Source organism: Scheffersomyces xylosifermentans (genome assembly GCF_036884685.1).
Source record: "Scheffersomyces xylosifermentans strain CBS 12540 chromosome Unknown RJT20scaffold_2, whole genome shotgun sequence".
Taxonomy (NCBI): domain Eukaryota; kingdom Fungi; phylum Ascomycota; class Pichiomycetes; order Serinales; family Debaryomycetaceae; genus Scheffersomyces; species Scheffersomyces xylosifermentans.
The window spans coordinates 1,671,683-1,698,792 of NW_027042940.1; the positions used below are offsets into that span (position 1 = coordinate 1,671,683).

The window sequence follows — 27,110 nt, forward strand, 5'->3', positions numbered from 1 at the left end:
GTTTGGTAGCGCCGATTATGGTAGCGAACTGTTGATTCAAATTGATTGCAAATCTGGTGATGGTTTTATTATTTTACTTGACTTCACATAATCTTTGTTTTCACTGAAGAATGGCCTATTGTTACAGTTCTCAACTATATTCCTGCGTGATCTATATTTCGTATACTTTTTCTAATGTTTTCTTTCTATAATGCTTCTATGCTTCTATGTATTATGCACCATGCATCTATGATTATACCATACGTGCCCCATTCCATATCCTCCTTGACCTGATCTCTTGTGCCTATTTCTTCTCTGCTTATTTCTTCTCTCCCTTCTTCCTGTTCATGAACTGCAAGTTATGCAAACTCAAACTGGATGCCGACTTATTTCCTCCGTTGAGTGCTGCGCTTCGATCGGCTGCACTACTTGAAGGCTTGGTCACACTGGAAGTGGATGACGAATGCAATAAGTGTGGTGGTAAATCTTGAGCAGGGCCCTTGAAACTGATTTTGTGAACTGGAGATGTCGATGGCAATGGAGTCATGCTGAAAATTGGAGAGCTTCCATGTTGAGTAAGGAAGGAATTATTTGGAGAAATCGAGTGTGAATTATGTGCAATATTAACTCCACTGCTGCTGTTACTATTTCCATCACTATTGCTACTTTTCTTGGAAGTTGATCTTGTCAATGATGCCAAATTTGTACTGGAGACGTTACGTGACTGATTTGGAGACGAATTGTTGGACGTCGACTTGGCACCCAAGTTCCTTAAATTCATTGAACTCGATCCGCGAGATAAAAATGATTTATTCTTAACAAGTGTTGAATGCGGAGGAGAAACAGCCTGTAACTCCTCAAACTTTTTGTTCAATTCGGTCAAATTAATGTTGGATCCCGGCAAAGGAGGTTCATATGCTGGAGAGATAGCTTCGTTGGCATCTCCTCTGATAGCTTGGTTGTAAGATGGAACTTTGGATAAACGAGAGGTGTCCAAGAGATTAGATTCTGAGTGAATTCTTGAAATGTGATTGGGTGGTGACTGCACTCCAGGTGAAAGAAGGTAGAGATTGGAGGAAGCAGATCTGTTCAAATTAGGTCTGCCACCGTTACCAACACGTCTGGAGAAGTAGTCATTTGATATCGTGCCCTCCGATTCTCCAAGGTTAAACACAGCTCTATCTCTTTCGTCCTCATCAATTCCACTAGGAGTCTGCGGAACTGAAGACGGTGAAGATAATGCCTCGTATTCTTGCATCTGTCTTTGTAAACTCAATTGTCTTAAGTTTTCATTCAATTGGACACTATCGAGTGGGGACATAGAGAAAGTTTGCTGAACATCGTTTTGAGGCAAGTTGTAATTTCTTGGGGTAGAAGCACCCGAATTCAATGGAGATTCTATTGGCGATACGTCCGACCACAATCTGTCGTAGATGTGTTTCTCATAGAGTGGTGGAGCCATAAATCCATTAAAGGAAGTATGGGAGTTAGGATTAGATCTCAATTGCCCATTGTTGGCTTGGGTTTCAGCTAATTCACTTAGACTGGTGTTGCTGGTACTGTGAGAATCGCGATTGAATAACTCTTCCTCCTCGGCATTAAAATCTGGAACTACATCCTTGTGTACAGAGACTTCTTCAGGGTCGTCATGTGTGGCCTTAATAGTAACAAATGGTGAAATGAAAAGTTGAACTGGTAAAGAGGCTCTCAACTCAGAAACATGACCGTCTGGGTTCACTAAACCAATAACGAATTTAAGTTTGTGTCTTACCTTTAAATGGGACAGGATATCACAGTCTTGAGTACATTTTGATAAACTAGGTGGGATTCTCAAGAAAGTATCTATTTCCCATTTATCCATCTGAAAGTTAGGGTCATCTTCACTAGGCTTTTCAATGGTCTTTTCGCAGACCACTCTTTCACCATTATAAGATGGTGGAATATATCCGAGATAAGAATAAAACTCTACCAACTTTATAGAGATGGCACCTAATCTTAATCCCTTCAATAATGGTACCAACATGAAACTGATTGGTGTCCCAGAACCAATGGCAATGGCCTTGCAAGGCACGTTTAAAGAATATTCCACTTTCTTTGGCCAAGTGTTGTCCACTGCCACAGTTTCTGACAATTCAACGGCATCTGTAGTCATAGTTCTAATGACACGAATGTGCTTTTTTGTAAGAAGAGAGGTGTGGAACTTGCCTCTGTCTATAGTGGCTTCCAATCTGTATACCAATGAAGCTCCGGGCAATCCTTCAATGGACTCAGGCATGTCACCAGGCAACACGGCACTAAAGGGAAACTCGTAATTGCCCAGAACCAAGGTATGGTTAGAAGTTTTTCCTGAGGAAGAGGCTAAATTTGTAGAAGATCCATGACTTGTTACACCATTGGTAGACAACGACAGAGACGAAAGTTGCAAATTGGTAGAAGATTTCGTACGAAGGGAAGAACCCAAGTTCTTGAGCGATGCAGTAGAATGGTTCCTACTGAGACCAATAGACGACGAAGTATGTGAAGTGTTCTCGTATAAGTTATTAAGGTATTGGTTGAATTCTACATTGTCCCATACATATTCATATACCTTCTTGGAGAACTTATTAGGTTTGCTGTAGGGCCCTTTTGATGTCATGAGGTTTTCAGTCCATTGCATTCTCAAATTGGCGTATAGTCTCAAGGTAAACCTCTTGATTTGAATAGGTTCATTGACGGCCAAAGCTATCTTACCTGAAAGTAAGACTGAAGCCGCGTCTTGTGGGTTACCTTTAAGCACCAACACGTCGTGATCAAGGTTCTTCAACCTGATATCAAACAAAGACGTCGATTTCGACGAGGATGGTTTTTTAATCATTTTGGTGGATGTTAGTAGTTTTTGGCTACCTTTTTCGGTTCGAGATTTCTAGCCGCTACGAATCCTCTGGTATTGATGGCTAATTCTATTACGATCTCAGAGCGCTTTTTCTAGTGGTGTGGTCCTATGACTCTTGAACAGTACGTCAATTAGTGGGGTTTGTGCAAAATGAACACTTGTGCTTATTCTCAAAGCTTCGAAATTGATGTACTATTTACTTACAATACTACTCTTGTAAAAGAAAACTTTTCCAATTGGCTACTTTCCAAACGACTATGTACAACGGTTAAGAGACCGACTTATCAACAGAGGAAAAAGAAACGGAAGAAATGGATAATGCACGTGACGTGGTGCATCTCTCGGAAAAATTTTTGTAAGGGAACGGTCTATCGCCCATTGTAATCTCGGAGGGTGCTAAAGATAGCAGTAATAGTACATGTAAATGAGGGAGTGATTGGTAGGCAAAAAATTGCAGGATACGATAACATCGCCGCGTGTTTAGTAGGTGTGGATCGGGCGATTTGAAAATTATTAGCTAATGTCGCCTCTGGCGAAATGGTAATGTATGGAAGAAGCTAGTTCCTGATAAGATGACCATGAGAGCATAATGCGAAATGGAAACGAGATGCCATGGCGCATTAGGAAGTCGTTCCGCCGTCAGCTAGGTGGCAAAAAACCCGCCTGACGCTATCTGGAACTTTCTTTCGCTGCAATGCCTTCTTTAATGACACATGGATAGTTGCATGGCTTAACCAAGCAAAGATCGAGAACTCCGAGAAGAGCTCACGTGAGTAGTTTCGAAAGTGTGGTAACATCGTACAAAAATAGTCAAAGGAAAATGTTCCAGACGTTTGGCGAGAATGTTGCATGATAGAAAATTGCTAAATGGATGGAAGGTGAGTGCTAACAAAATTTCAGCTATTTTGTATTTAATTGTGTAAGTAAGGTTTTTTTCATGGTTTGGTTCCAATGGTTGGTTGAAAATCGAAATTACGAGTGGTGGACACGAACATTCTCGTAGGTTAGGGACAGAATAGTGCTTCTCAGGTCGTCCTAAGCTCTGTATTATTGTCTATCTCATCACGAATTTTAATTCTGGGCTTGTCCCCATAACAGCATGATTTATATATAGTATATGGAATAATTGAGGCACTTAAGAGTAGAATTTGTTTGTCGCTGGTCAAAATATAGACATTCTTTTCATATTAGAATGAATGCAATCAGGAAGTTTAAATTCTATTGACTTTTCGACATATTTGAAATTATTGGTCGAAAAGTCAAACAAAGCTTGCTTGTTGAGACTTACTGTGCAATTAAAATATCGATATTATCGGTGCTTTTAATAAACATTGAAAGAAATATCTGTGTCTACGACATCCCTTAATCGTAGAATTATAATATAGATCTTTGTGCTCAAATTATTATACGACTTTATAGATCCTTTTTGCGATAATCTCTGTCCAAAAATAATTATGCGACTAGAATGCGACTTGAGAATATGCTGTGGTACTCCTACGTCAGAAAGTTCGGAGACATTGAAGCTTGCAAAGAAGATCACCAAGTTTAGCATATGTCGCTAACTTTTAGAAGACAGAGATTCCCGTATCTCCTTTGTTAAAGCATGTGACAGCCCATTTCAGACTTGAGAAGATCCCAAATACTGTTTGTGTTAACACAACAAAGATCTTTTTTGACAATAGTTCAGCACTTAGTCACATAGAAGATTCTACTTTACGATGATTAATAAAGTCGTAATTGCAAGCACAATAGTAAGGATAATAAGGATCGCCCATAACAAACTGGCTGGACTGTAGCACACTGAAACTAGTCAACCAGTTTATTGACCCCATTGTCCGTCATACAGCCGGTGTATTGTTTACATTTTACTGGTCTGAGTTTGTAGCCAGAAACTCGCTAACAATGTACCTTTATGCGTTCCTGAAAAACCTTCGTTGATGGCGAAACTCAAATAATATCCCAAAACAAATGCAAGGGCAAAAACATGAATCTCAAGGTAATTCAGCCACTCGTTGGTATAACAACTCCGTTCGAGAATTTAGCCAGCAATTCTACTAACTTTAACAATTTTAATATGAGAATGTCACGTGCTTTCAAAGGCTTACTCCAAGAGACAGTAGTTAACCGAGTACCTGCTGGGAGGCCCATTTTAGGTACCTGTGCATGAGGACATTAATGTGGAGGGACTACATCGTATAATCAGCACAGCTTTTGAATGAGTTTCAAAGAATTGTGAAAGACATATTTGATATGCCAATATTCTTTTGCGGGCAAGATAAGGACGATTCCTATAATAGAAGAGGTACGATATAAATGATACTATAATCTGCAATCAGCAATCTATAATCAGTAATTTATAGTCTAGAGCCAAGAAATCAATTTGTAGATACTACGAGTTATAACTACGTTGTAATATGTCCCTTGTTTCCCAGACTAACAACCGCGTACTCTCTTCTGTTTTAGTAGCAATATTCTATTAATTAAGCTTTGAACTAAGGGCATTTAGACGACTCGTTCTGATGACTTTTCTTGTCTAGGGCTTCCAACTCTCTTTCAAAAAGTTAGCCCATCAACTCTACGGGGTTCTGATCTTGGCTGGAAAGAGTTTTGTCAAAGAAGATATCATCACGTTGTTAAGTCTAGTTGATAGTCTCCAGGAAGAGTCCACTTGACGACGGCTAAACTCAAAACTCTATCTACGATAATAGTCTTTTACACAAACTGATAACTTCAACTGTAAAAAATACGTGCTGGTAGATCCATTTGTAAAAGTACAACCAAACGACAGCCATTAGATTGGAAACAGCAAGGTGAGTCTACAAGCCCTTTAGGAATACAGTTGGCATACTCAAGAACATCTCGGAACTAGTCAAAGAACGATTCTTCTCGCTTCAAGGTTGTGCCTGACAAGTCTTACTCCAAGCCAGTAGCGATTTCTTCATCCCGTAATCGACATGGGTTAGTCGTGAACACGATATTCATTTGGGAAGTGTACCAGGTTCAAATTTACGATGTTAACTATGCTCAAATCACGTGTGCTGCACGTATTGCTACTGCGACAAACACATTTTTGCAGCAACAGACAATTTTTTATGCACATTCCATCTGCTGCAGGTCTTCGCATGCGGACGCAGCCAGCCATTCAGTTTGTTTAAGCTTGCTGGTATTCTTAGCCAGGAGACAGCCATCTGGCGAGTGTCTTAATTTAATCTTTTTAATGTATTTGAGAAGAATTTGGATCTGTATGTGGTTGTTGCATCGTCCTTGGTGAGGTTTTCTTTCCAGTGGCTGGCATTTTACGCCCAGCTTCGCTCTATAACCGAGCATGAAATATTATGCCTTGCATGGGAAGTTCCTGGCTGTTCTATGATAGTAGTTCAATATATATATTCATACTTTCCCCTACTTGGTTAGATAGATGTTTACCTTTTGTCGTTCTAGCTTCCTCACTCAACGAACCTCAGATAAATTATTCACAACCATCCTACAAGTATCAAAGGAGGTGTCGTACATCATACGAGGTGGTCTTTTATTTTACTTCAACATTTTATAAATAAGTTAGTGGAGTCATTGGATTGAATATTCACTTACAAGTTCCTAGAATAGAATCCAGGAGCATCAACAACTAAGGAAAATAAACTTTCCCAAGATATATTTAACTCACCCCAGTCAATCTTTTAACTGTTTTTCTAGAAGAAACTATTCTACTTCATTTCTTTTAATTGCCATTTGCGTCCAACTTAGACCAACTATTTTAGTTTAATCTTAATCCAGCTAACTTATTTCCTTGCATGTTTGATATTAACAACCCACGTACATAATTTTGCATTCATTTTTATTCAATTTCAGAACATGAAACTCACATCATCAAATAGTACACAACCGATGCCCTATGTGAATCATGTTGATAATAGAATATATGACATCAACCCTTTCTTAGCGAGTGACTCCGGAGTCATCCCAATCTCGCCCAAGAGAGCAAAGTCCATCTCCAACTTTACCAAACTTAGAGATATATCTAACTCACCAACCTCAAACACAGCATTTTCCCCTATGTCAAGGGGCTCCTCAATGAGGAGGTCCGCTAGAAGGAGAATCAGATCATTAGCATGTACAACCACAACCAGAACACCTTCACTGTGCTCACAACAATTCTCGTTGCAGCTAGATGATGCTGAGTTTTCATTTGACTCTAGCTACACATCATCATCACCAGCATCGGATGCTTCTGACCTTGAGTCTTTGCCAGACCTCACAGAAGACGATAGCACCCCCAACACGTCACCAATCAAAGACCCAGTTACAAGAAGTTACTACTTCCAAGATTTAATGCCTTTAAAGCCAATATCATTTGAAACCACACGTAGAGACGGTCCATCCATCTTTGAAATCCCTGAGATTGTTCATAAAATTTTAGAGTTTGCTGACATACAATCAACTGTCATTCCTCAGGAGCATACACCTATTAGAAGAAAACCATTATCATTTAACCATGCATTATTGATACACGGGAGCAAACATCAAGCAGAATTAGCTCTCAATGATCAACTCCCAGATACTATTAACGATAATTACGAGACCACCGGTGTATTATATAACTGCTTGCAAGTGAACCGCTTGTTTAAGCAAGTTGCAACAGAAGTCCTTCGTAAGAAGTTCTTCTTCAGTGACGAATTCAAGCTCTACCAATTTTTAAGCAACCCTCCTGATATCAAGTTCAAACCAACAGTTTTCGTTCTCCATAAGTTGTTTCAAGTTAAGCAACAAGCTTTGGACAGAATATCTTTTCCATTTGATTTTTCTGATTTGGAATGGTTGGAGTTGTACATGTGTCCTAAGTTAATACCTGGAGCAGAATTCTTTAAAGACGGACATAAGTTGAAGAAGTTGATAATAACAGGCTCAAAAGTAATAGACGATGAATTCCTTAAGATGGTTAGCCATTGCTGCCCCAACCTTGAAGTATTGGATATCCGCGCATGTGAGCTAGTATCAGATGCTGGAGTATATCAGATTGCCAAGAGATGTCATAAATTGACCACAATTAACTTGGGAAGAAAACAGCGTGGATACCTTATTACTGATCATAGTTTGACCAAGCTTATAAAAAACAACTCCAAATTAGAGACTGTTGGTTTAGCTGGTTGCCATATAAGCGACAAATTTCTCTGGGATTTGGCTACAGTACGTAGCGATACGTTGCAGAGGTTGTCGCTCAATAATTGTCCATTGATACTGAACCAGTCTATTCCATTAATTTTGAGTAGTACTACTCCGTACTTTCATAAGCTCTCGGTTTTAGAATTACGCTTCAACTACCAAATCACAGTCTGGCAACCTGTAATCGAGTTTAAAAGACGTCAAGAGTTTAGAGGTATTTCTTTATTGCTAGAGGTATGTGAAACTTTGATGTTAAGAGTAAGACAACAGGAAATGGATATGGATAAGGTGATTTCGCAGAGAATCTTTAAAGACATTTTAGATTGGGCCAATGAAGCAAACGATGGAGACAGTCTGTTCCATGAATTGCTTAGTTCCAGACGCCAAGTAGCATTAGTTTAATGTATTCGTTACGCCATTATAGTAGTATAGCTCTATGCTAATATTGTAGGAACGACATTATATGTCAAGTCCGAAGTGTCGCAGAATAGAAATCAATGTCGCTCATATAGACATCGATAGATAACGTGCTCCATTAACAATGGAACAAGCCGATATGTTTTATCTCAAAATGGACATGTTCCACCTTCCATGACAGGAGTCCGGAAGCGATACTGGGCTCCAAAGTATAAGCTCGATATATTTCGTGCATGCTGGGCTTTGCTGGTGGTTTTGAACATTCTCTACTGTGTCATTACTCAACCAGCATAGAGTGAGGGTACTCCAGTATTTTAAAACGGCCAAATAGAGAATTATGTGCATGTAAAGAGGTTTTAGTTCATTGTGTTCAGACTCAACAATAAGCACAACAATAATCGCAAATTGGGAGATTTAAAAACTAGTGGGTTTAAATAATTTCCAGTATTTGACATGGTAACATTTTCTGTAGTAGTCAATACCCAGCAAATGCGCTTGAAATCTAAGATTTCATATTTTACTGTGTCAGTACTTTCAACGAGAACTACACCCAGTTGCCTACACCCAGTTGTCTATTTCCTCGATTTAGCAGTGGGGAGATGGGCGTACCCTTGGAACCCTTCTCTAGTATTCTCCCTATTGTATTTTTGCAGTCTTGTGCACTCGACTACCCCTCACTTCGTAAATGCCGATTAGACTTTTTAGAACACGATCTATCTATCCTCATTTACCACCATAGGAGTCTGGTTTGGGCCTCTTCCCATCCCTAATGGTAATACGTGTACTGACCGTACAAGAAATCACATTGATAGGGCAAAATCCTGCACTGTGCCCAGATCTACAACAGTTTCCAGTTTGTGCCGTTTTGGGGTTGTAATGGAGCGATCATATGTTGCAAGGGATAAAGGGTCTAGACCGGAAAGAGGATCTACAGTGTACAATACAGGCACACACTGAACTTCAGTAAGCCGATGTAGAAGAGATAAACTGAATGTTGCACAACAAGGAGTGTCGAGAAGGGAAATTAGTGGGTGGCCCTAGACATGGTCCGTGGAGGTGGTCGACAGCATTAATATTATTATTGTTGTTATTTATTGTTATTGTAACTATTAATGCGCCAGAAAAAATTATTCTCATTTACACTGACTATTGTCTTGCCAACATATCGTACTATCACTGAGACCCACATCGCTACCGGTTTATCCTCCAACCCCCAGCTTTCCCTCAATGTTCGTCTAAAGGAACGAAAACAAAAACATCGTATGGTCGTGCGCATTCCACGGACCCATTCTGGTTTTTCTACGAGTACCCTTATTGTCAGGATGCCTCGAGCTATATGCAAGTGCACGTCTGTGGTGTTCTTTTAAGTTGCTAATTCCAGACTATTCCATATATAAACTAGACCATGTATTTCCGTAGTTTTTGTTGTCTGTATTATCCGAAGAGTGTCCAGTGGGTAAAATTGGTTTTATTAGTACTGTCTTGGTATATATAGCCATATATATATCGAGAATTCGTGTTTCCATAGTTCCTGCCACAGATCTCATTTTATATAGGCTTGCAGCCCATAGTTAAGGCACCCGCTCTGTTGACTGTCTTGTTCCAAAGGTTCCAGTGACATATTTTTGGCTGTGTTGATTTGTACATCAACCTTTTTAGCAACTTAGACTTCACGAGACAACTTCGTTACGAATTCAGTCCTTCCATAGGTACTTACTCTGTCTCTCGTCCGTTCCGCACCGAAAACAGCCCTACCAACTCCTAGTCTACGTCATCCCCAAGTCTAGACTAAAACTTTTCTCATTGATCGTTCCATTAGTCCCGTTGCCGTGGGTACGACAGTAGCAGCAGCACTATCAATATAATTTTTAATTATTATTCTTCCTATACTGCTTGGTGCATCTTTGACAGCTGAAACGTTATTCCCTAACGTCATCGTGTTCCTTTGAGTCTGGATTACTTGAGTTCTTTAAATACCTTGATACTTTCCTCCTAAAGTATCGATTTCTTTTGTATACATGAAAGGTTCCCTCACATAAGAGACCACCAAAGAATACTACAGTTTTGCAGTCGAAGTGGAAGAAGTGAAATACCTTATAGCATTCATCGAAGACCCCGTTTACAAACTTCCCTAATACCCGCAGCATGAAATGTCTTCCATTAACCTAACCCAGAGCATATCAGCACACTATAATGTGGATAATGCCGTACAGGTGAAAACTAGCGCAATCACAGACAAGCCTTTCAATAATGGTTCAAACCAAGAAAATGCCTTTACACCTACGCCCACTTTGCCCAATAAAATAATCAACCATTCCATCTTAAATACCAACATTCCAGACCCATCTGTGATTCAATCAACAAATTTATCTCTTTCCAGAATGAACTCCACTCAGGAAATTCTTTCCAAACACCCATTAAAGGACAAAAACCTCAATAGCATGCGCCACAACTCCACCACCAACCTTCACAAACAGTTCTCGTTCAGTAACCTTGCCAACGCTGTTCCAGGAACGGCGCTCAAGCATCAGCCTTCGAAATTGGATCTTATCGATGATACAAGATTAACGTCCTTACCACTTCCACCACCACCAAAGACCCGTAATCGTAGTTCCACTTCCAGCTCCAATAGCCATACCTCCAATAAGGCCCTTGTGTCAGCACATCCTTTAAGCGGTGATACTGACAAAGACAATGGATCAACTATTTTAGAGTTGAAGCCTTGTCAATCGACTGACTCAACTCATAGTAGACTTCAAAACAAAAGTTTGGGAGCTAATAAACATCTGGAAGACCTCAAAACCAGTACGATTAACGAACGCCCTTCTACTTTGGATATCTATGAAGAGGATGATGACGACTACGACTATGATGAAGAAGAAAGTCAAGACCCTATCGTTTTGGTTGAAGACTACATGGCTACTCGAGACTTTGTCAACAACCTGTTTAATTCATCCAGGTCAAACGAGGAAGCACGTATTTTCAAGAAGAAGTCGTTAGCGACTTTCAAGCTGAGAATGTTCAACAACTGCATCAGCAATAATAATAATAACAAGCATATCATTGACAGTATTAACAACTGCAATAACAATAATAACTACAATATATCAATTTTGCATAACCATCACGAAGCCGACACCATGGCTTCGGATGCCTCCACGATCACCTCAGAAAGAAATATTGAGGATCTTTCCCACAGCAGTTTGATCAGTGACAACTCTCGCAAACGCTCCAACAAAAGAGCAATTTCGAACGACATACCAGTCAGACCAAGTGGACCAGAGAACTTAGAGGAAATCTTTGGAAAAATCCCTGGAACTGACCTCTTGAAGTACTGCGATTTATGTGAGAAACCACTATATGAAATCAGTTCTATCATCAACAACAACAAGAAGTTTAAAAAATCATCTCAGGTTGACAGTACTAGTGCTGTTAATCAGCTTTACACCGAATTTATTTGTTGGGACTGCGTTGAAACATACGAAGAGTTCTTCAATGAGTTGTATGAGAACGACTTTTACATCTTCTCTAATCAGCTGGAGGACATGAATACGAATGAAAAGAAATCAACAAATGAAAAGTTGTTGACAATCTTCAAATCTATTCAGAATAAGTATGACCAAGAGCCTAAACTGTACACCTTTCCATCCGATCCCAAAACATTGAATACCAAAACATCTTTCTCTGAAGGTTTAATGAATCGCTTGAGTGTGTTGAACAACGCTCCAAGGGACAACAACAGAGCCATTGATATAGATTGGATCCTGAACCTCCAGAACAAAATCAGGTGGAGATGGAAAGCAGCCACCTCAGGCCACCCTTAGCATCATTGTACTATATGTGTATACTAATTACCATGTCAGAATACGACTTCTGCACCACCACTTTTAATTGTGGTTCATCGTAAATACCGTGTTTACATTAAGCTACTTTCTACACTGGGTTTACTTCTATTCCTCCATAAATTAAATTCCCACTATGTTCAAGAACTAAATAAAAATATCGAAGCCAGTCAACTATTTCATTCCCCTCCCAATACCATATGTTGTCCCAGATCATATTTGAACGCGTCCAAGTCATAATTTTTGGTGAAGTCTATCAAGTCTTTTAAGCAACTGGTTCCCGTGGGAGCATTTAGGGCGTAGAACATCCGGAATGAGACCAAGTCATCGTAGATTTCGTTCATGTCATCGTACTCAGAACATTCAGACAGCTCTGTAGTTTGTTTATCGTAAGATCCAGACATCGACATCGCTTCGAAGTCGAAGTCATCCTCAACGCAGTCTTCGAGAGAACCAAGTGACGTCAACTCAACGGAATCAAGGAAGTCATACTGGAGGGCATCTTGAAGATTTGATAAGTTCAATGCCCAGCATTTTGCTATCAGGTCAAATTTGGAAAGATCTTCAAGATATGCATGAGCCAGACCAATCGCTTCTTCCAATAAAGCTATGTATGAGGGATCTGGGTGGGGAGTGGACTTCTGGTATAAGAGAGTAAGCCCCAATACCAAGGCTGCATAGAAACAACAGCTGACAGAAGAGAAGACTTCCCTTCTACTCTTATTGTAAGTTCTGTAGAATGTCAATAACTTAATCACCAAGAAGGCAGCCTTAATACACGATTTAGAGTAAGTCATGAGCAGAGCAACATCGTTGAAGTCATCTGGATTCTTGTTTTCAGGATTGAGCTTTCTTGTTACCGCATGGACTAAAAATGGACGTCCCAAGGTCATTATGCCATAAAATTGGCACAAATGGACCAATACCAAGTTGAAGTTGTTAGGACGATCTGGCTCTGTGAGCTTTGCCTCTAACTCTGAACTTAATTTTAATTCGTCCACTAACCCATGAGACCACATCTTCAAATCGTGTGATAACATATTAGATTTCTTCACGCTTATAGACCCTGATCGGAGCAAATTTTCCACGATTCTACCATTTATTCTAGCAATGTTACAGAGTGCCAAATGACATTCTCTCTGGATTGCCTCTTCTTTGCTATCCAAAGTATTGATTTCTAGATTATCGTCGTAATCATCCCAATCGTAGTCACTAATACTTAAAGGACGACCCAAGTTTATCGAAGCAATTCTGTCACAAATGAAGATACTTCTCCAAAGACGTCTTCTATGCATACAAATTTTGACGTCTCCGAATCGTTCATTGACCACTTTCCGATGTAATCCCAATGCCTGGGCAATTCTTACTGTGCTACCCAAATGGAGCCATGATGAGCTCTTTTGTGATTTGGATAGGTAGTAGAAATGATGTAAGAAGTGAGCTTGTGCTATCCAGAGCTTTTCGTCATAGCATACGTCACGCATGATATTCTGAGCACAATCAAAGTAATCGGACGACTTCAAAATGTCTAATTGGTCATTATCTATTTCTGGAGTGAACTCGGCGTATAACGCACCAATGGCCATGACAAGATTATAAAGACATAAGTTGCTTTCCTTTCTTGCCGAGATCTTGTAGATAGGATCAACTACTGATTCCACGAAGTCTTCCATGTCAAATACATAGTATGTGTCATTTATATTCTCCTTGAAGATTCTTATGAGCATATTACACAGATCTCGGGAAGGCAAAGGTAAGGAACTATCATTGTGTGACAACACACGGTCTGATACCAAGATTTCTTCCTCGGGAATGATAGTGAATTTAGATATTCCTATAGTCGCTTTGAATAACGAACGGCACTCATTAAGAAATGAGAAGGGACTGAGTTCTCCATAATAACGCAAATCTCCGCTTTGAGTCTGAAGAAGTCTGGAATGTTTTCCGTCGAGTTTAGGTACACCGTACTTATCTTCTTTGGAAGATATGTGTGCTCTTTCATAAGCAGCCGAGGTTAACGACGATTGCAAATTCTGGCAAATTGCAGCAAGTGAGAGCGAATTGCTGGAAGTACCCAGTTTCTCGTCAGGCTTCCGTAAATCCTGAGGATTAGTAGAAGATGTAGATGATATACTATTCGAGGAATTCATGGGGTATGATTCCGATGAAGTGGATGAGGTGGTTTGTTTGGTGGAGAGTTCAGACCTTGTATGTATGGCCTTTAGTGATCTTCCCTTAGTAGAGCGTCCATCTACTTTAAGGTACAGACACAGCATTCCTCTCTTTTTACAGAACATACATGGCTGCTGGCCGTTGCACTACAACGACGTTAGTACGAATTGGAAATTCATCATTGTTAAGCCCTAGGATGATTTTTCACCTAGTGGCTACTACATACCTTCATTTTACGATGCTTGCAAGTATCGCATGCCCTAGTAATCTTCTTTCTCTGGGACATGCCAGAGCCTTTACCTCTAGGTCTTTTGGTCTCGTGCATTATGGAACACCATGGAAAAGACTCCAAACGTCAGTTGAAATCCTGTTTGTACCCCTGACTTTGTTTTTGACGTATACTGCCGTCTATATATCAAGTGAGTACTTTTTCCTTGGTAGCTCCGGTTATACTATCCGCCTCCGAAGCTCCCCCACACCAAACAGCTATAGTATAAATGCAAGTTGATGCAGTTCGTACGATCTAGTAGTTTATTTTGCCTTGCTCCAGGTGATTCAGTAGTGTACAATGAACGTGTTCCAAAGATAATGCAAGAAAGCCGGGCTTATAGTTACATAGTTAAGACAATCCCCGAAAAGGTAATTTCGGTAGCAGACAAAGGCTAGGTTAAGTTTCGGACGCCAGAGCAAATGGCTGAAAGGTAAGAGAAGGTTATCGTTGTGGTTGGGGTACCCCAAACTTAATCCGAGGTCTGGAGTACCTAGAAAATACTGGTTGCTTTCTTTTAATCGAAGTTAACAGAAGGCAGAAGATTAACTCATATGGCATAGCAAGCTGTAGCCAGAAAATACTGTTCTCAACAATTTTAATATTAGACCTTGCATTCCGTAAGTTCCAGCGTAGGAGTTAGTATCTTTGTAATCAAGGAGAGAGTTTACATTCTTGCCCGGGATTCGCTAAGCTAAGCTATGGGCACAAAGCGCTGTACGCAATCTTTCTCGGAGACAAAACACAAGATAGTATTGAATGTGGCTTGAGGAGTCCTGGAGGTCTATCCTATTGTTGCACCTCTGGTTACTGATCCCTGGGTTTTACCACAAGTGGGCGGACTTGCCTATTTGAACTGTGAGCGCATTTGAACTCTGCTCGGCTTCTTCGTGGGTACTACAGAGACACACGAAAAGCAGGGCAAGAGGTTCCAGTTGTAAATGCTAAAATTCTTAATGCAAATAGCAGGAAAACTCCCTTGATGAAACAGACATGTGGTTCCAAATCATTGCACGTCGATGTGAAATCGGTTGCAGCCCATGGCGGTTTGCCTAATTCTATACCATCACAGCCGCCTCTGGTAATGGTAGTACTTACCATTCGAGGCAACAGAAGTCCTAGTGGGTACCCTTCAAGACACCCATACAATGTATCTTTCTTCCCAAAACGGAATTTTCGTGCCGCAACCCTGTTCGTGTCTGCATTGCTTAGATTTATTATTCTACATGAAAGGGGGGTGAATCGCGGGGTTGAAATAATATGTTGAGAAAGTGCTACCACATCGCATCTGTTCATTTACCTTGTCAAAATATCCTTATACCGACTAATTTCCGCTCTTCTGAAAATATGGTGCGATTGAACTTATGAGAGTTCCTGCATGTAACTCAGAAGAATAGTAGTCTCTTCGAATACATGACTTTTGTCATGTGACCGTTGGCTAAGACTAACTAACAATTCTCTACCAGTATATGTTATGTTATGCGCATGAGCTTAACTATAAGTGGACTTAACACTCTTTAAGCTCAGAAGAACTACGAACTATTATTTGAATCGATTTCCGAATCTTATTCTTATAAAGCATTCTTTAATATGAAAGCTATGTGTATAACATGATAGGCTGTTGTACTTCGTTTCGTTAGTAAGTCCATTCCAAACAGATAACCGTGGAAATCTGTAAAGAGCTTTTAAAGTCTTTCATCTTGTAATTTCCACATGCCGTATATTATTTTCCATCAAATTAATTTCTGTTCTCAAAATGATAACTTTTTGCAACTCCTTTAAGTGGAAGTGGAAAGACTTTGCGAAGGGCACATGAATTCTAGCGTGACCCAAGTATGCTTGAAAATCAATGTGGTTTTGGCATAGATGTGCCTAGAACAAGTGCTGAGCTAATTTGAAATTTGAAGTTCTCAAGAAGGAAGTTATAACACAGCGAGACACAGAAGCTCACGAAGACGGCGAACAGAAGAATGTAATATAATACACTAAGATGGAAAGAATTATATATTGTGGGTAACTACTTAGAACTGGAACCGGGTCCTTTATCATTTTGGTTACTACCAAACAGTCTTATATTGATGGGAACAATCATTCTATCTAAGAATCCTTCCATCAACCTAAATTTTCTTAAGGAAATTGGAGATTTACCCCAAAACCTCATAGTCAAATGCTTAGAAATTGTTGATATCGCAACCTTGGAAGCCTTGCGAGAAGGTAATATCCTCTTTCCACTCGCTAGAGAGTTAGTGCCTATACAAGTAAATATCTGCACAGGGCATTCCATAGCCCCAATGCCTACTACGGTCGATGAAAGAATCAACATCAGTCCAGATGACTTCACCAGAATTCCCTTTCTCCAGAATGCACTTGTAAGATTACAAATCACCGACGTGGATCTCATTTTGTTCCACAACAAAATCCCAGAATACGTTTCCAAAACAAAGATTGTTTTATACGTAACTAACAACATAACTGCCGTTCCAAGTTTCGATTACAAAATAGAAACTGTAGTCGTTTCCATTCAAAAGAGGACATTATATGTTCCAAACGATGAATTTGCCAGCTTTAGGCGCCATTTAGATCTTGATAAAAGACTTCCTGAAGGTGTTTCAACTTCAGAGAATATAAGACTCTTCGATATACGAGATATTTCATGTTATAAAAGACGATTTCCTTTTCTAATACAAATACATTGCTTGGGAAATGAAATTCCAGTGAGTAGTTTAAGGAAACTACCAGAAAAATTGAAATTCTTGTTGCACAATTTAAAGAACCTGGGTTACGCTCTGTTAAGAATAACGTGCCACAGCTTCCACGAGGACTTCAAGAATTAAAGCTTACTCAAGTTGTGGAAGATGTGAAATCCTTTGACTTGCGTGATTCCCACTTACGTAAAATGACTGTGAATTGCCAGAGGCTGTGCAATGTATTATTCCCAAAGAGTATCCATGACCTATTTCTTGATCGAAGTTTGGTTCAATTTAACAGCATAGAATTTGCTGCAAACAATTGGCAGTCTTTTATTAATGTAATCAATTCTTTGCACAACTATCCAAAGTTAAAACTATTCACTCTTAATCTTAGATTTATTATACAAAGTCCGGTGGAAAGTCATAACAGCAAAGTAGCTGAAAGTTGCGAGCTTCGCAAGCAATACCTAAGGGGATGTACGTTGTTTCTTGACAGCAGAATTCAATTTGCCAAAACTATTCGAGAACTTAACATCAGAGGCCATTATATATTCAGGATCAAAGCATCTATTTGCTTTCCGCCAAGTTTAATAAGATTAATATTACTGGAATTGGAACTTGACGACTTGGCCAAATTTGCATTTCCAAGGAGTTTGAATTGTCTTATTCTAGACAGAGTGCAATCAAGTCTTCAAGACTATCCTATTTCGGCTGCTCGAATTCATCGTGATTAGGGGTATTGATATTAGGAACCTTCAGTGGATCTTCTATGGATGGAGATCGATTGAGGATTTCCTCAAACCTCTTCGCTGCAACTGATTACATTCCAATCATCTCGTACTGCCATTCAACCCAACAGAAGTACTTGGACTCATTATTAATCCCTAAGGATTAGCTTCCTTACGCTGGGTCATGTGAAGAACCTAGGCACATCGAATCTCTTACATGTGACGGAAACATAGACTTGAAAAATGAAAGTCCCAGAATAAGGGATAGGCGAAGTCATAAGCATGGATTAAGAATTTCTCGACATGATAAGGTGTGTAACAAAAGTCGAGATGGAGTTCAAAGACCTAGAGCAATTTTGAAGAATCTCCTTGGGATAAGAGATGACAGTATAGTTCCTACTATGTATCATAGCATGTTTTCAACTCGTTAATACTAGCATAACTGGGACACTCACAGCAATGGCTGTATAAATTCACATTTGATCTGTATTATATCTAAATATGTATTAATCCAATATTTGTATATTGTCGGACAATTTACTTACAAGCACTATCTTATTTCATCAATAACGAGTTTGCATCATTCAAGAAGCATGTACCAGTATCGAAAGAAAACATATCACCACCGGTTCTCAATCAAAACGGCCTTCAAGCAGTTTGAATACTTTTGCTATTGCCTGGTCAATTTCAACCAATTTCAACCAATTTCGCAAGTTGTTCTACTAAGAATTCATATACTTCAATATGTACGGCTTTCGAGCTAGCGCCGAACTCTCTATCCTTAAGAATTCGACACTTTTTTATTTCTTCAAGTTCCCAGTTAATAACCGACTCTATCAATTTGATTGGACTTTTATTATACACCAATAATCATTTCAGACAATAATGTATTACAGCAGTTGCTAAAAATTATATTCTCAATACGCATATAGAAGTCGCGGAGTATGTCAAAATACATTAAATTAACAGGCCTCTCCGTCCCAGGATCCACAAGAGCAGCTTGGAGTAAAGAATGAATCTTAACTGAGATTATGGACAAGATGCTACTCAAGCGATCGGAAGTACGCATTTCAGGGACATTAGGGCGTGGGGAATCATTGGAGACTTCGTGAGTAATTGTATTCGGGTTGTTGGTGCCTTGGTTCTGAGAGCTACCTTCAGCGGCTCTAGCTGTTTGAGGTGCAGCTTTGACTCCTACCGTTGATGAAGCGTTAGGTCTCTCTTCCAATTCCATGTCAGAACCTGGATCAACAAGGTCTTGGCGGAGAGTAGAGTTATCCTCTAAACCATATTCATACTAACTAACCATGTCTGCATATTCCCCTTCCGGGATACTCTCTGGAAGATTGAATTGGTAATTGGGAACTTCACTTTGAGAATTCATAAGATCTGAGTTTTGAGTACTTTCCATGCCTGACATGTTCGCCAAAAAGTCATTGGCTGAAAAGTCAGAGGGAGATTCCGCCTCTTTCTGCTGAGAATCAGACATTACCCCTTTTGTATTCTTGTTTTAAGAACTTAATTATGTGAACCGCTACAAAAGAAACAAGAATATGTAAATTAGTCGCTGGAGGATTTCGTAAACGTTATGGTATATTTTCGCAGCTAATACTCATGGTAGCGCAACATTATTTTGTGTTTTCGGTAACTTCAAGATTCTGGCACTTTTTCACACTTCTGGTTAGGTTTTCAATCATGCTCCAATATCCGATAATTTGTCTTATACCTTACTATATTGCGTATAACTTTTCGACTAGTTTTAGATGTTGATATATGTATTACCCAGTTAAGTGGTATGAAAATGGTTGATAACAAGGTGATCCACTCTAGAATACAGGATTCTGTAGATACAATGTCTCTCCCAGTCACGTGCTCCTTCCCACACGCTCCGTCACATCCGACATTTCTGTCATGTGCGACATTTCTACCTTCGGTGAAGTCTCGGGTTTCCTGAATATAATAGTGGCCAATAAGATCGTGCTCCAGTCTGCTTACTCGTTTTGCTCCCTCAATGCAGCAATTACTCAGGTCGTGCGTGTGCCCTGCTCCTCCTCCTCACAAAAATTTCCCGATAGTCACCTCCATAGCTGTGAATGGTTGTAAGCATTTGTAAGTTTCTTTTGGAACTCTTTGGAGTGACATAGAAGCAAGCATATGGCTATATATTAATATATATATATATATATACTACTAATATTATTGGAGATATATTATATTACTCATACACTACTGTGAGAACATTATTACATATATATCTTTTCACATATATAGTACAGGTACTACGACATTAATTTGTATATTATTAGTGTCATTGTATTTGTATAATTTTAAATATTGGTAACATTTTCTTTTGGGAGGTTTCTGATTTTAAGTGCCACTATTGATTTCTACTGATATATAAGTCGTGGGATCCAATATAGTGAACTAGCTAACTATTACAAGCCAACTATATCCTTTGTGCCCCATTTGCATAGGCTTTGATTGACATTAGATTCAGATCTGATTTCTCCCCATTAGCCGCCTATTCCTATTCACACAATATCCATCACAATGATCACCATAAGGAGACAGGTGATACCTAGAGTATCCAGCTGTACCATCAGACAATTATCCAATGAATCCACAAAGGAAGGATCCAAGCGTTTCATGAGGACCATTCCTGTTTCAACCGGAAGTGGTTCGACCAGCTTCTACTCCGGCCTTAACTATTCATTGAATGAACAGGGAAAGAGCTCAACACCTTCCAAATGGGCCTCCACGACCGAGAGGAGTCAAACAGCAGCTCCGATCAGAAGATCCAGAACCTCAAGATTCTCCGATAAAACAGTCAAGAACTTGGACACAAAGAAGACTACAACTGCCAGTGCAGCTTCGCAAATCCCTTCACACACCATTACTGAGATCGAGCAACCTAAATATGTTCCAACTACTGGAGTAAAGGTGACGACGTCAACTACTTCGACTATTCCAAAAACGACATCCACCACTACTACTCCATCAGCATCGACAACTCCAAAGAAGAAAAGAGTGTTGAGGCCAAGAAAGGCTTTAATCTCTTTGACTCCAAATGCCGTTGAGCACTTACAAGCATTGTTAAACCAACCTGAACCTAAGTTAATCCGTATTGGAGTCAGAAACAGGGGTTGTTCTGGATTGACGTACAACTTGGAATACGTAGACAAGCCAGGAAAGTTCGATGAGTTAATTGAACAGGACGGTGTTAAGGTTTTGATTGACTCAAAGGCCTTGTTCTCCATCGTTGGTTCCGAGATGGACTGGTTGGATGACAAGCTCTCTTCAAGATTCATTTTCAAGAACCCTAACTCCAAGGGTACTTGCGGCTGTGGAGAGTCTTTCATGGTGTAGTAGAAGAAAACTACAATACAATAGAAGTCGAGTAATTTGATGAAGATACATTTTTTTAATTGATGAGCTGAGGCTTGTCACATCTTGGTTTGAAACCATCTTATTTGAGTTGTCTATATTTCCTAGAGTAAACTCTATTTAGCATATATTAATACAGTAACGTTAACGAGTATAAAATAAGGAATGAATTGTAGCTTGCGAAAACATTCAACTGCTTTTGTGTTTTGGCTCCGTATAAGATCGTTATAAGGACTCTAGATTCTTATAAGGATGATTAGTTATCTTCCAAGACACCAATTTGTTGTGGTACATGATACAGTTCAACCTGCTTTTCTGTGCTAGCTAAACTACGTGGTTGAAGTCTTGCTTTCATTTTATCTTTTATGTTAATTTTGCTATTTACATGAATAGATGTGGAAATTTGATAGAGCGAAATCGTCAGGCACCAATGTTCCTGAACTTCTGTATTTCAAGAGCAATAACAAACTTTCTTCTTTAGTCTACCAGCTAAAGTCTCCCCCTGGGGTACTCCTCTGCTTCACGAACCATCACTTAATCTTCCGGCACTCGAAATAAGTAGCATCAATGTCGTCTGGCAAAGAGCAGAAATACTCTAATTTTTGCATTGTCTTGAACAACTCAATTGAGTTGATTTGCAACTTCAAGCAAGTCTTTCCTCCATCCGGGTCACTGGTGCAGATAATACTTTGGTCCAATTGCTTTTCTCCGTCGATAATGAACAAATTGTTAGGCTTGGCCTGAACAAAACCTGTTACAGCACCGTCGACCTCTTCTGCAGTGTAGTTCGAGTCAATCGTAGTTACTCTCAAAGGAGCCGACTGGTGGTCTGTTATCTTATTCAATGTGTCACTGATATCCGAAGTCTGCGGTGACGCCAAATTCAATGGTTGGTGAGAACGTTGTTCTACCTGTTGAGAAGGCAAAGCTGTCTCAGCAGGGATCGTTTGGATCTGAGTCTTTGACGATCCAAGAAATGAAAATAAGCCCATTTTTTATGTCTCTTGCCACTAATATTATAGTTCTATTTCGAATTGTTAAAATCAAAACTTATCGCCTATCTTGGAAGTAAAGATGGTGGCAACAACTATAATTTCAACTTCATTATTACCAACAATTATTTAGAAGGCCATTTCTAGTTGCTAGCGGAGTTATTGGGAGTGAGAATTGATGGTAGCGCTGTTTGGGAACTCCGTCTTTGTGTAAGTTGCAAACAGTGTTTGCTATTATGAAATGTAGGTATGGCGAGGAAGAATGGTAAGGAAGAGATGGTGATGGCATATCTATGTTATAAGGGGAAATATGTCCTCAAATCTGCTGAAAAACGCATCTTCCCACGATTTACTTAATTAGAAGACAAGATTTCAGTAGGGTATTTTGGGGAAATTTGTGAGACTATATATGTATATTAACATTGGTTCCCCATGTAGTATCGTTCAGTAAAGAACACTATGTATAAAGTTTCCTTAAGTCTTACTTAATTCAACAGTATAACTACCGCTCATAATAATCCTACAAACACAATTTTAAGTTCTCATTAAGTCTCATCAACGTCGTCTCGTACTGTCGAAACCCAATATATGTCATCGGATACTTGCTCTTAAACTTCTTAGACTGTGGGTGATCTATGAAATGTTGGTCGTATTTTGCGATAGACTCATCAAATGGCTTCACCCAAGAGTACTTGAAGTCATATTTGATTTCATCTGGTTTCTGGCCATCCATTCGAATAATCGTGGATATTATGGAGTTTTCAAATGTGTCTGCTTTGGTTTTCTTGATGTCCTCAAAAAAGACAGCTGGTTCAATGTCAGCGTCCGTAGTGCTTCGAACGGTGGAGTTAAAAACAAACATTAAGGTATTTATCATCCTCTCGATGAGTTCTGACTCGCTCAATATATCTATCGTCTCCCCCAGTATGTCACTCGACAATAAAATTGCAATTCTACGTGCATTGAATGGTATGTGCTGGAAATTCCTTCGAAGAATTGTATGGTAAGATACCGGTCCCAAGCGATGACCATTGTGAATTGTATTTCTTAGTTTGTAGAACTGCTTATATAATGCAAGAAGCTTCTTTCTGAAGTCTGGAATGTCATCTAGCTGGTGTCGTATATTCAAGTTAATGAGTGGCTTGTTTAGTATAAGCACATTCTTATGAAGTAAGAACTTCAGTGACGCCAATTTGTTCATATTAACTCCATTTGGGTCATTACTGTTTGCTTTCTTATAAGCGTAGCAGATATGTACTACTTGTGTTAAGCGTTTTACTTGGCTTGTAAGAAGTATGAATATGATGATTTTCATAACTTACTTAATAGGGAGAAGAAATTGCCTGCACGTATGTGAACCTAAACAGCGACATTACTGTAAGACATTCTATGGAGGTATGTAGCCTGGTAGACGGATCAAAGCAGGGGGACGTTCATTATGTTGTCAAAGTCACGAATGGAAAGGATTCGGTCAATAGGAGCAGTGAGCAAGCAAGCAGGTTCTGTTGTGAATATCTCCCGTTTTCGTTATTTACTGAAGTTAAGTTCCACGCCTGCCCACTCCTAAAGATCTATATATTGTAATAATGTTGCAGTGAAGTGATAGGAGGAATCGATATGGCTCATTTCGACTTAGTAACGTCTTCTTGTATTAAAACACGTATGAGTTTCATTTTTCAGATTGTCCAACAGCAAGGTACAGCCAACAGCCAACAGCCAACAGCAAGGTACACCCACTGATATGACATTTTCCTGTACTCTACAAATATGACAGTAAATATAGTTGAAAAAGGGCCTTTTTTTTTGGATGCTTGTCCTCCGTAGATATAAAACAGTTGTAACTACTTCTTTCCAGTATATCCACTTTAGTATTTCCTTTGTTAAAAGCCAACCATATTCACCTATTCATGCTTATAATTAGATGTCCACCTCTACCCAAATAATCAAAACTTTTAGCAGCCAATGTTAACTGCAGGAGCATATTTACCACTGTTTATTACCACAATTCTTCACTATCTCTTCTTGGTACCAAGACATAAGGTCACGATGAATAAGCTTAACATAAGAAGAGGTAGTGACTTCATGTCTGTAGAGTACTCTTATGAGCTTCTGAAGTGTTTGCAGTTATCGGAAAGGTGTTTAGTCTTTCCAGCAAATACAATTTTTGTAAGTATTACTCTAATTATAACAATAACAAACGAATCAACTAATAACGATATCATAGCTTAACTTCAGTATTGCAATAAATGGTAACTGTCTCTACCAAAATGACTACAATTCATTGATTGAGAGGATGGGATCGAGTATTGCCCTGGCTCCATACTGGAATTCATTAGAATTGGAACCACATTTACTCTACCATTCAAATCAGAATTCGTTCCTGTTAGAGCTCAGCTGCAAAATCTTCAGTTCACTTAAAGATCAACAAAACTTGGACACAACAACGGGAGCCGAGAGAAATACCTTAGAGAACATGTGTGTCACTCTTAACTTGTTCACACAAGACAAAGAAATTAGCATTCTTAATATTGTGCAAGACTTCAACTATTTACTACTGTCTTGGTTGGTCAACATGGAGTACAAATTCCCATTAATCTTCTCATTCTATGGAAGACAATGCTTCAAGATCAACTACAAGTGGCTATTGAAGTGTACGGACGAGATCCTTGACCCGCAGATGACCCGAATTCTACAGCTCCAGCGCAGCATTAATAAGCTTGAAGTGTTAACAGAGAATCTCATCAAGATGCAACGTAGAATTCTTGCAGAATACAACATCATCAACAATGTTCTAGAGATGGCTAGAAGCAGCCATCACTACAAGGTTTGTCATCTTCAAGCGAACCCCCTTAAGTCCCCCACTTCGAGAAGCTCGGCAAACTTCAAGCACTCCACTTATAAGCTACAACTTTTAGATGCAAATGTCATCTAGCAGCCCCGAACCATCCATCTCTGACACAAATCCGGAAAAATTTTAACCTTATATTACCCAGTCCGTCAAGCGAACCTTTCAACCGTTGGCATTGCATCATTGTTAGCCGCATAGCAAGCCCAGAGACCTTTCTGCTATTAATAACATACATCCAAGCCCAATACTGATCTCCTCCACGCAAAATCCATACTCTAATTTGGGGGAGCCCATAGTTAATCCGATCCCCCACTCGCTGGAGGCTCCACAGTGGAAGGTCCTTCCAATTCGGTCGGTGGACACACGTGAACGTCCATAGTTAAGCCTTAGTCACTGCTGTGGCCCACCTCGTCGCATTTATCGGGTTAATCTGGAAACCACAGAAACCTGATGCATTAAGGAAAACTGGAGAACCCCTGGAACAACTACCCCATCGGATTATTTGGACGCACTGTGGAATTTTTCACAATTGCTAACTGGAGTCGAGCATTGGGCTTATTAATCGAACTCATGAGATCTATATATAATAGGTTGCTTAACCCCTCAATTACAGTCGAGCTCGAGTTTCTAAGTGCTACTTCATCAATTATCTTAAACATCAACTTCATAGTACAATGTCTTCTAACACCCCATTGAACATCGCAGTCGTCGGAACCGGTATCTTTGCTACCGACACCCACTTGCCAACCATCAAGACTATTCCTTCCTTGAAGGTTAGTGCTGCTTTCAACAGAACCAAGTCCAAGGCCGAAGCTTTTGCTGAAAAAGCTGGCATTGACAAATCTAATGTCTACGACACCTTGGAACAAGCCTTTGAAGATGACAAGATCGACTTCGTAGACGCGCTCTTACCAGTTCAATACAACTTGGATGCTGTCAAGCTTGCCGTTAAAAACAACAAGCCAATTGCCTTTGAAAAGCCAATTGCTGCCAACTTGGCCCAGGCCAAGGAGATCGTCAAGTTAGCTGAAAGTACTGACTTGCCAATCCTCGTTTTGGAAAACTGGGCTTACTTGAAGGCCATCAGCATCATCAAAGACGAAGTCTTGCCAAAAATCGGTGAGGTCCTTTCTTTCACATACAGAGCCACTGGTGCCTGGAATGACAACAACAAGTACTTGGCTACCCCATGGAGACAAAACCCAGAACACGTTGGAGGTTTCTTGAGTGACGGTGGTGTCCATCAATTAGCATTGTTGACTGAAGTCTTGGGTGAAGTCGAATCTGTTAGTGCCTTAACCAGACAAGTCAAGGAAGAGAGTGGAACTGATGACATTTTGTTCTCCACCTTCAAGTTGAAGAGCAAGGCCATTGGTACTTTCACATATGGTTCTGCTTTTGGTGCCACTGACAAGTCCACTTCCTTCACAATCTACGGTACTGCTGGTTCCGTTGTATACGACTGGTCTCCATCTTTGAAGACCCCAACTATCACCTACCAAACCGGTCCATCTTCTGAGAGAGCATCTCCAAAGACTGTCATCGAAATTGCCAATGGTGACACCATCGCTGAAGAATTCAAGAACTTCGCTGCTGCTGTCGCTGCCAAGGACAAGTCCATCGTTAACGTCTCTCCAGCCAAGGCTTTCCACCACTTCGCAATTGTCGTTGCTGCTATCGAGAGTTCCAAGAACAACGGTTCTTCTGTCAAGGTTGAATCCCCATAAGCTTGCTACGTTGGAAACTCAAAAAAATTAT

At 39.8% G+C, this 27,110-nt stretch overlaps 10 protein-coding genes across 10 annotated transcripts; 6 read left to right on the forward strand and 4 right to left on the reverse strand. All coding sequences in view use genetic code 12, as the record gives it.

The window, feature by feature from the left end:
• Positions 1–35: 35 nt before the first annotated feature.
• On the reverse strand, positions 36–2,833 carry ROD1 (Rod1p; the record flags this gene model as incomplete). The annotated part of the gene is made up of 2 exons (XM_064919006.1): positions 36–649; positions 695–2,833. The coding sequence occupies 2 exons, from the start codon at positions 2,831–2,833 to the stop codon at positions 299–301; spliced, it is 2,490 nt and encodes an 829-aa protein (XP_064776158.1). The 3' UTR covers positions 36–298.
• Positions 2,834–6,922: 4,089 nt separating this feature from the next.
• AMN1 (Amn1p) lies at positions 6,923–8,413 on the forward strand (the record flags this gene model as incomplete). The annotated part of the gene is made up of 1 exon (XM_064921473.1): positions 6,923–8,413. One exon carries the CDS (start codon positions 6,923–6,925, stop codon positions 8,411–8,413), a length of 1,491 nt encoding a protein of 496 aa, XP_064776159.1.
• A 1,864-nt stretch (positions 8,414–10,277) lies between these two features.
• RJT20DRAFT_28948 (uncharacterized protein) lies at positions 10,278–12,543 on the forward strand. Its single transcript, XM_064919555.1, has one exon. It carries the CDS (start codon positions 10,579–10,581, stop codon positions 12,250–12,252), a length of 1,674 nt encoding a protein of 557 aa, XP_064776160.1. The 5' UTR covers positions 10,278–10,578; the 3' UTR covers positions 12,253–12,543.
• RJT20DRAFT_28940 (transcription factor domain-containing protein) lies at positions 12,351–15,229 on the reverse strand. Its single transcript, XM_064919554.1, has 2 exons — positions 14,669–15,229; positions 12,351–14,588 (listed from the first exon to the last, which is right to left on the reverse strand). The coding sequence occupies exons 1-2, from the start codon at positions 14,765–14,767 to the stop codon at positions 12,450–12,452; spliced, it is 2,238 nt and encodes a 745-aa protein (XP_064776161.1). The 5' UTR covers positions 14,768–15,229; the 3' UTR covers positions 12,351–12,449.
• A 1,772-nt stretch (positions 15,230–17,001) lies between these two features.
• Positions 17,002–17,544, forward strand: RJT20DRAFT_2637 (uncharacterized protein; the record flags this gene model as incomplete). The annotated part of the gene is made up of 1 exon (XM_064919427.1): positions 17,002–17,544. One exon carries the CDS (start codon positions 17,002–17,004, stop codon positions 17,542–17,544), a length of 543 nt encoding a protein of 180 aa, XP_064776162.1.
• A 2,709-nt stretch (positions 17,545–20,253) lies between these two features.
• ISA1 (Fe-binding Fe/S cluster assembly protein) lies at positions 20,254–21,668 on the forward strand. Its single transcript, XM_064916649.1, has one exon. It carries the CDS (start codon positions 20,679–20,681, stop codon positions 21,492–21,494), a length of 816 nt encoding a protein of 271 aa, XP_064776163.1. The 5' UTR covers positions 20,254–20,678; the 3' UTR covers positions 21,495–21,668.
• An 11-nt stretch (positions 21,669–21,679) lies between these two features.
• On the reverse strand, positions 21,680–22,764 carry RJT20DRAFT_28958 (uncharacterized protein). Its single transcript, XM_064919556.1, has one exon. The coding sequence runs from the start codon at positions 22,502–22,504 to the stop codon at positions 22,043–22,045; it is 462 nt and encodes a 153-aa protein (XP_064776164.1). The 5' UTR covers positions 22,505–22,764; the 3' UTR covers positions 21,680–22,042.
• On the reverse strand, positions 22,765–23,789 carry RJT20DRAFT_28959 (uncharacterized protein). Its single transcript, XM_064919557.1, has one exon. The coding sequence runs from the start codon at positions 23,703–23,705 to the stop codon at positions 23,025–23,027; it is 681 nt and encodes a 226-aa protein (XP_064776165.1). The 5' UTR covers positions 23,706–23,789; the 3' UTR covers positions 22,765–23,024.
• Positions 23,790–24,550: 761 nt separating this feature from the next.
• Positions 24,551–25,482, forward strand: RJT20DRAFT_133543 (uncharacterized protein; the record flags this gene model as incomplete). Its single annotated transcript, XM_064918224.1, has 3 exons — positions 24,551–24,670; positions 24,729–25,328; positions 25,420–25,482. The coding sequence occupies 3 exons, from the start codon at positions 24,551–24,553 to the stop codon at positions 25,480–25,482; spliced, it is 783 nt and encodes a 260-aa protein (XP_064776166.1).
• Positions 25,483–25,731: 249 nt separating this feature from the next.
• On the forward strand, positions 25,732–27,110 carry RJT20DRAFT_28963 (uncharacterized protein). The gene has a single exon (XM_064919558.1). The coding sequence runs from the start codon at positions 26,027–26,029 to the stop codon at positions 27,077–27,079; it is 1,053 nt and encodes a 350-aa protein (XP_064776167.1). The 5' UTR covers positions 25,732–26,026; the 3' UTR covers positions 27,080–27,110.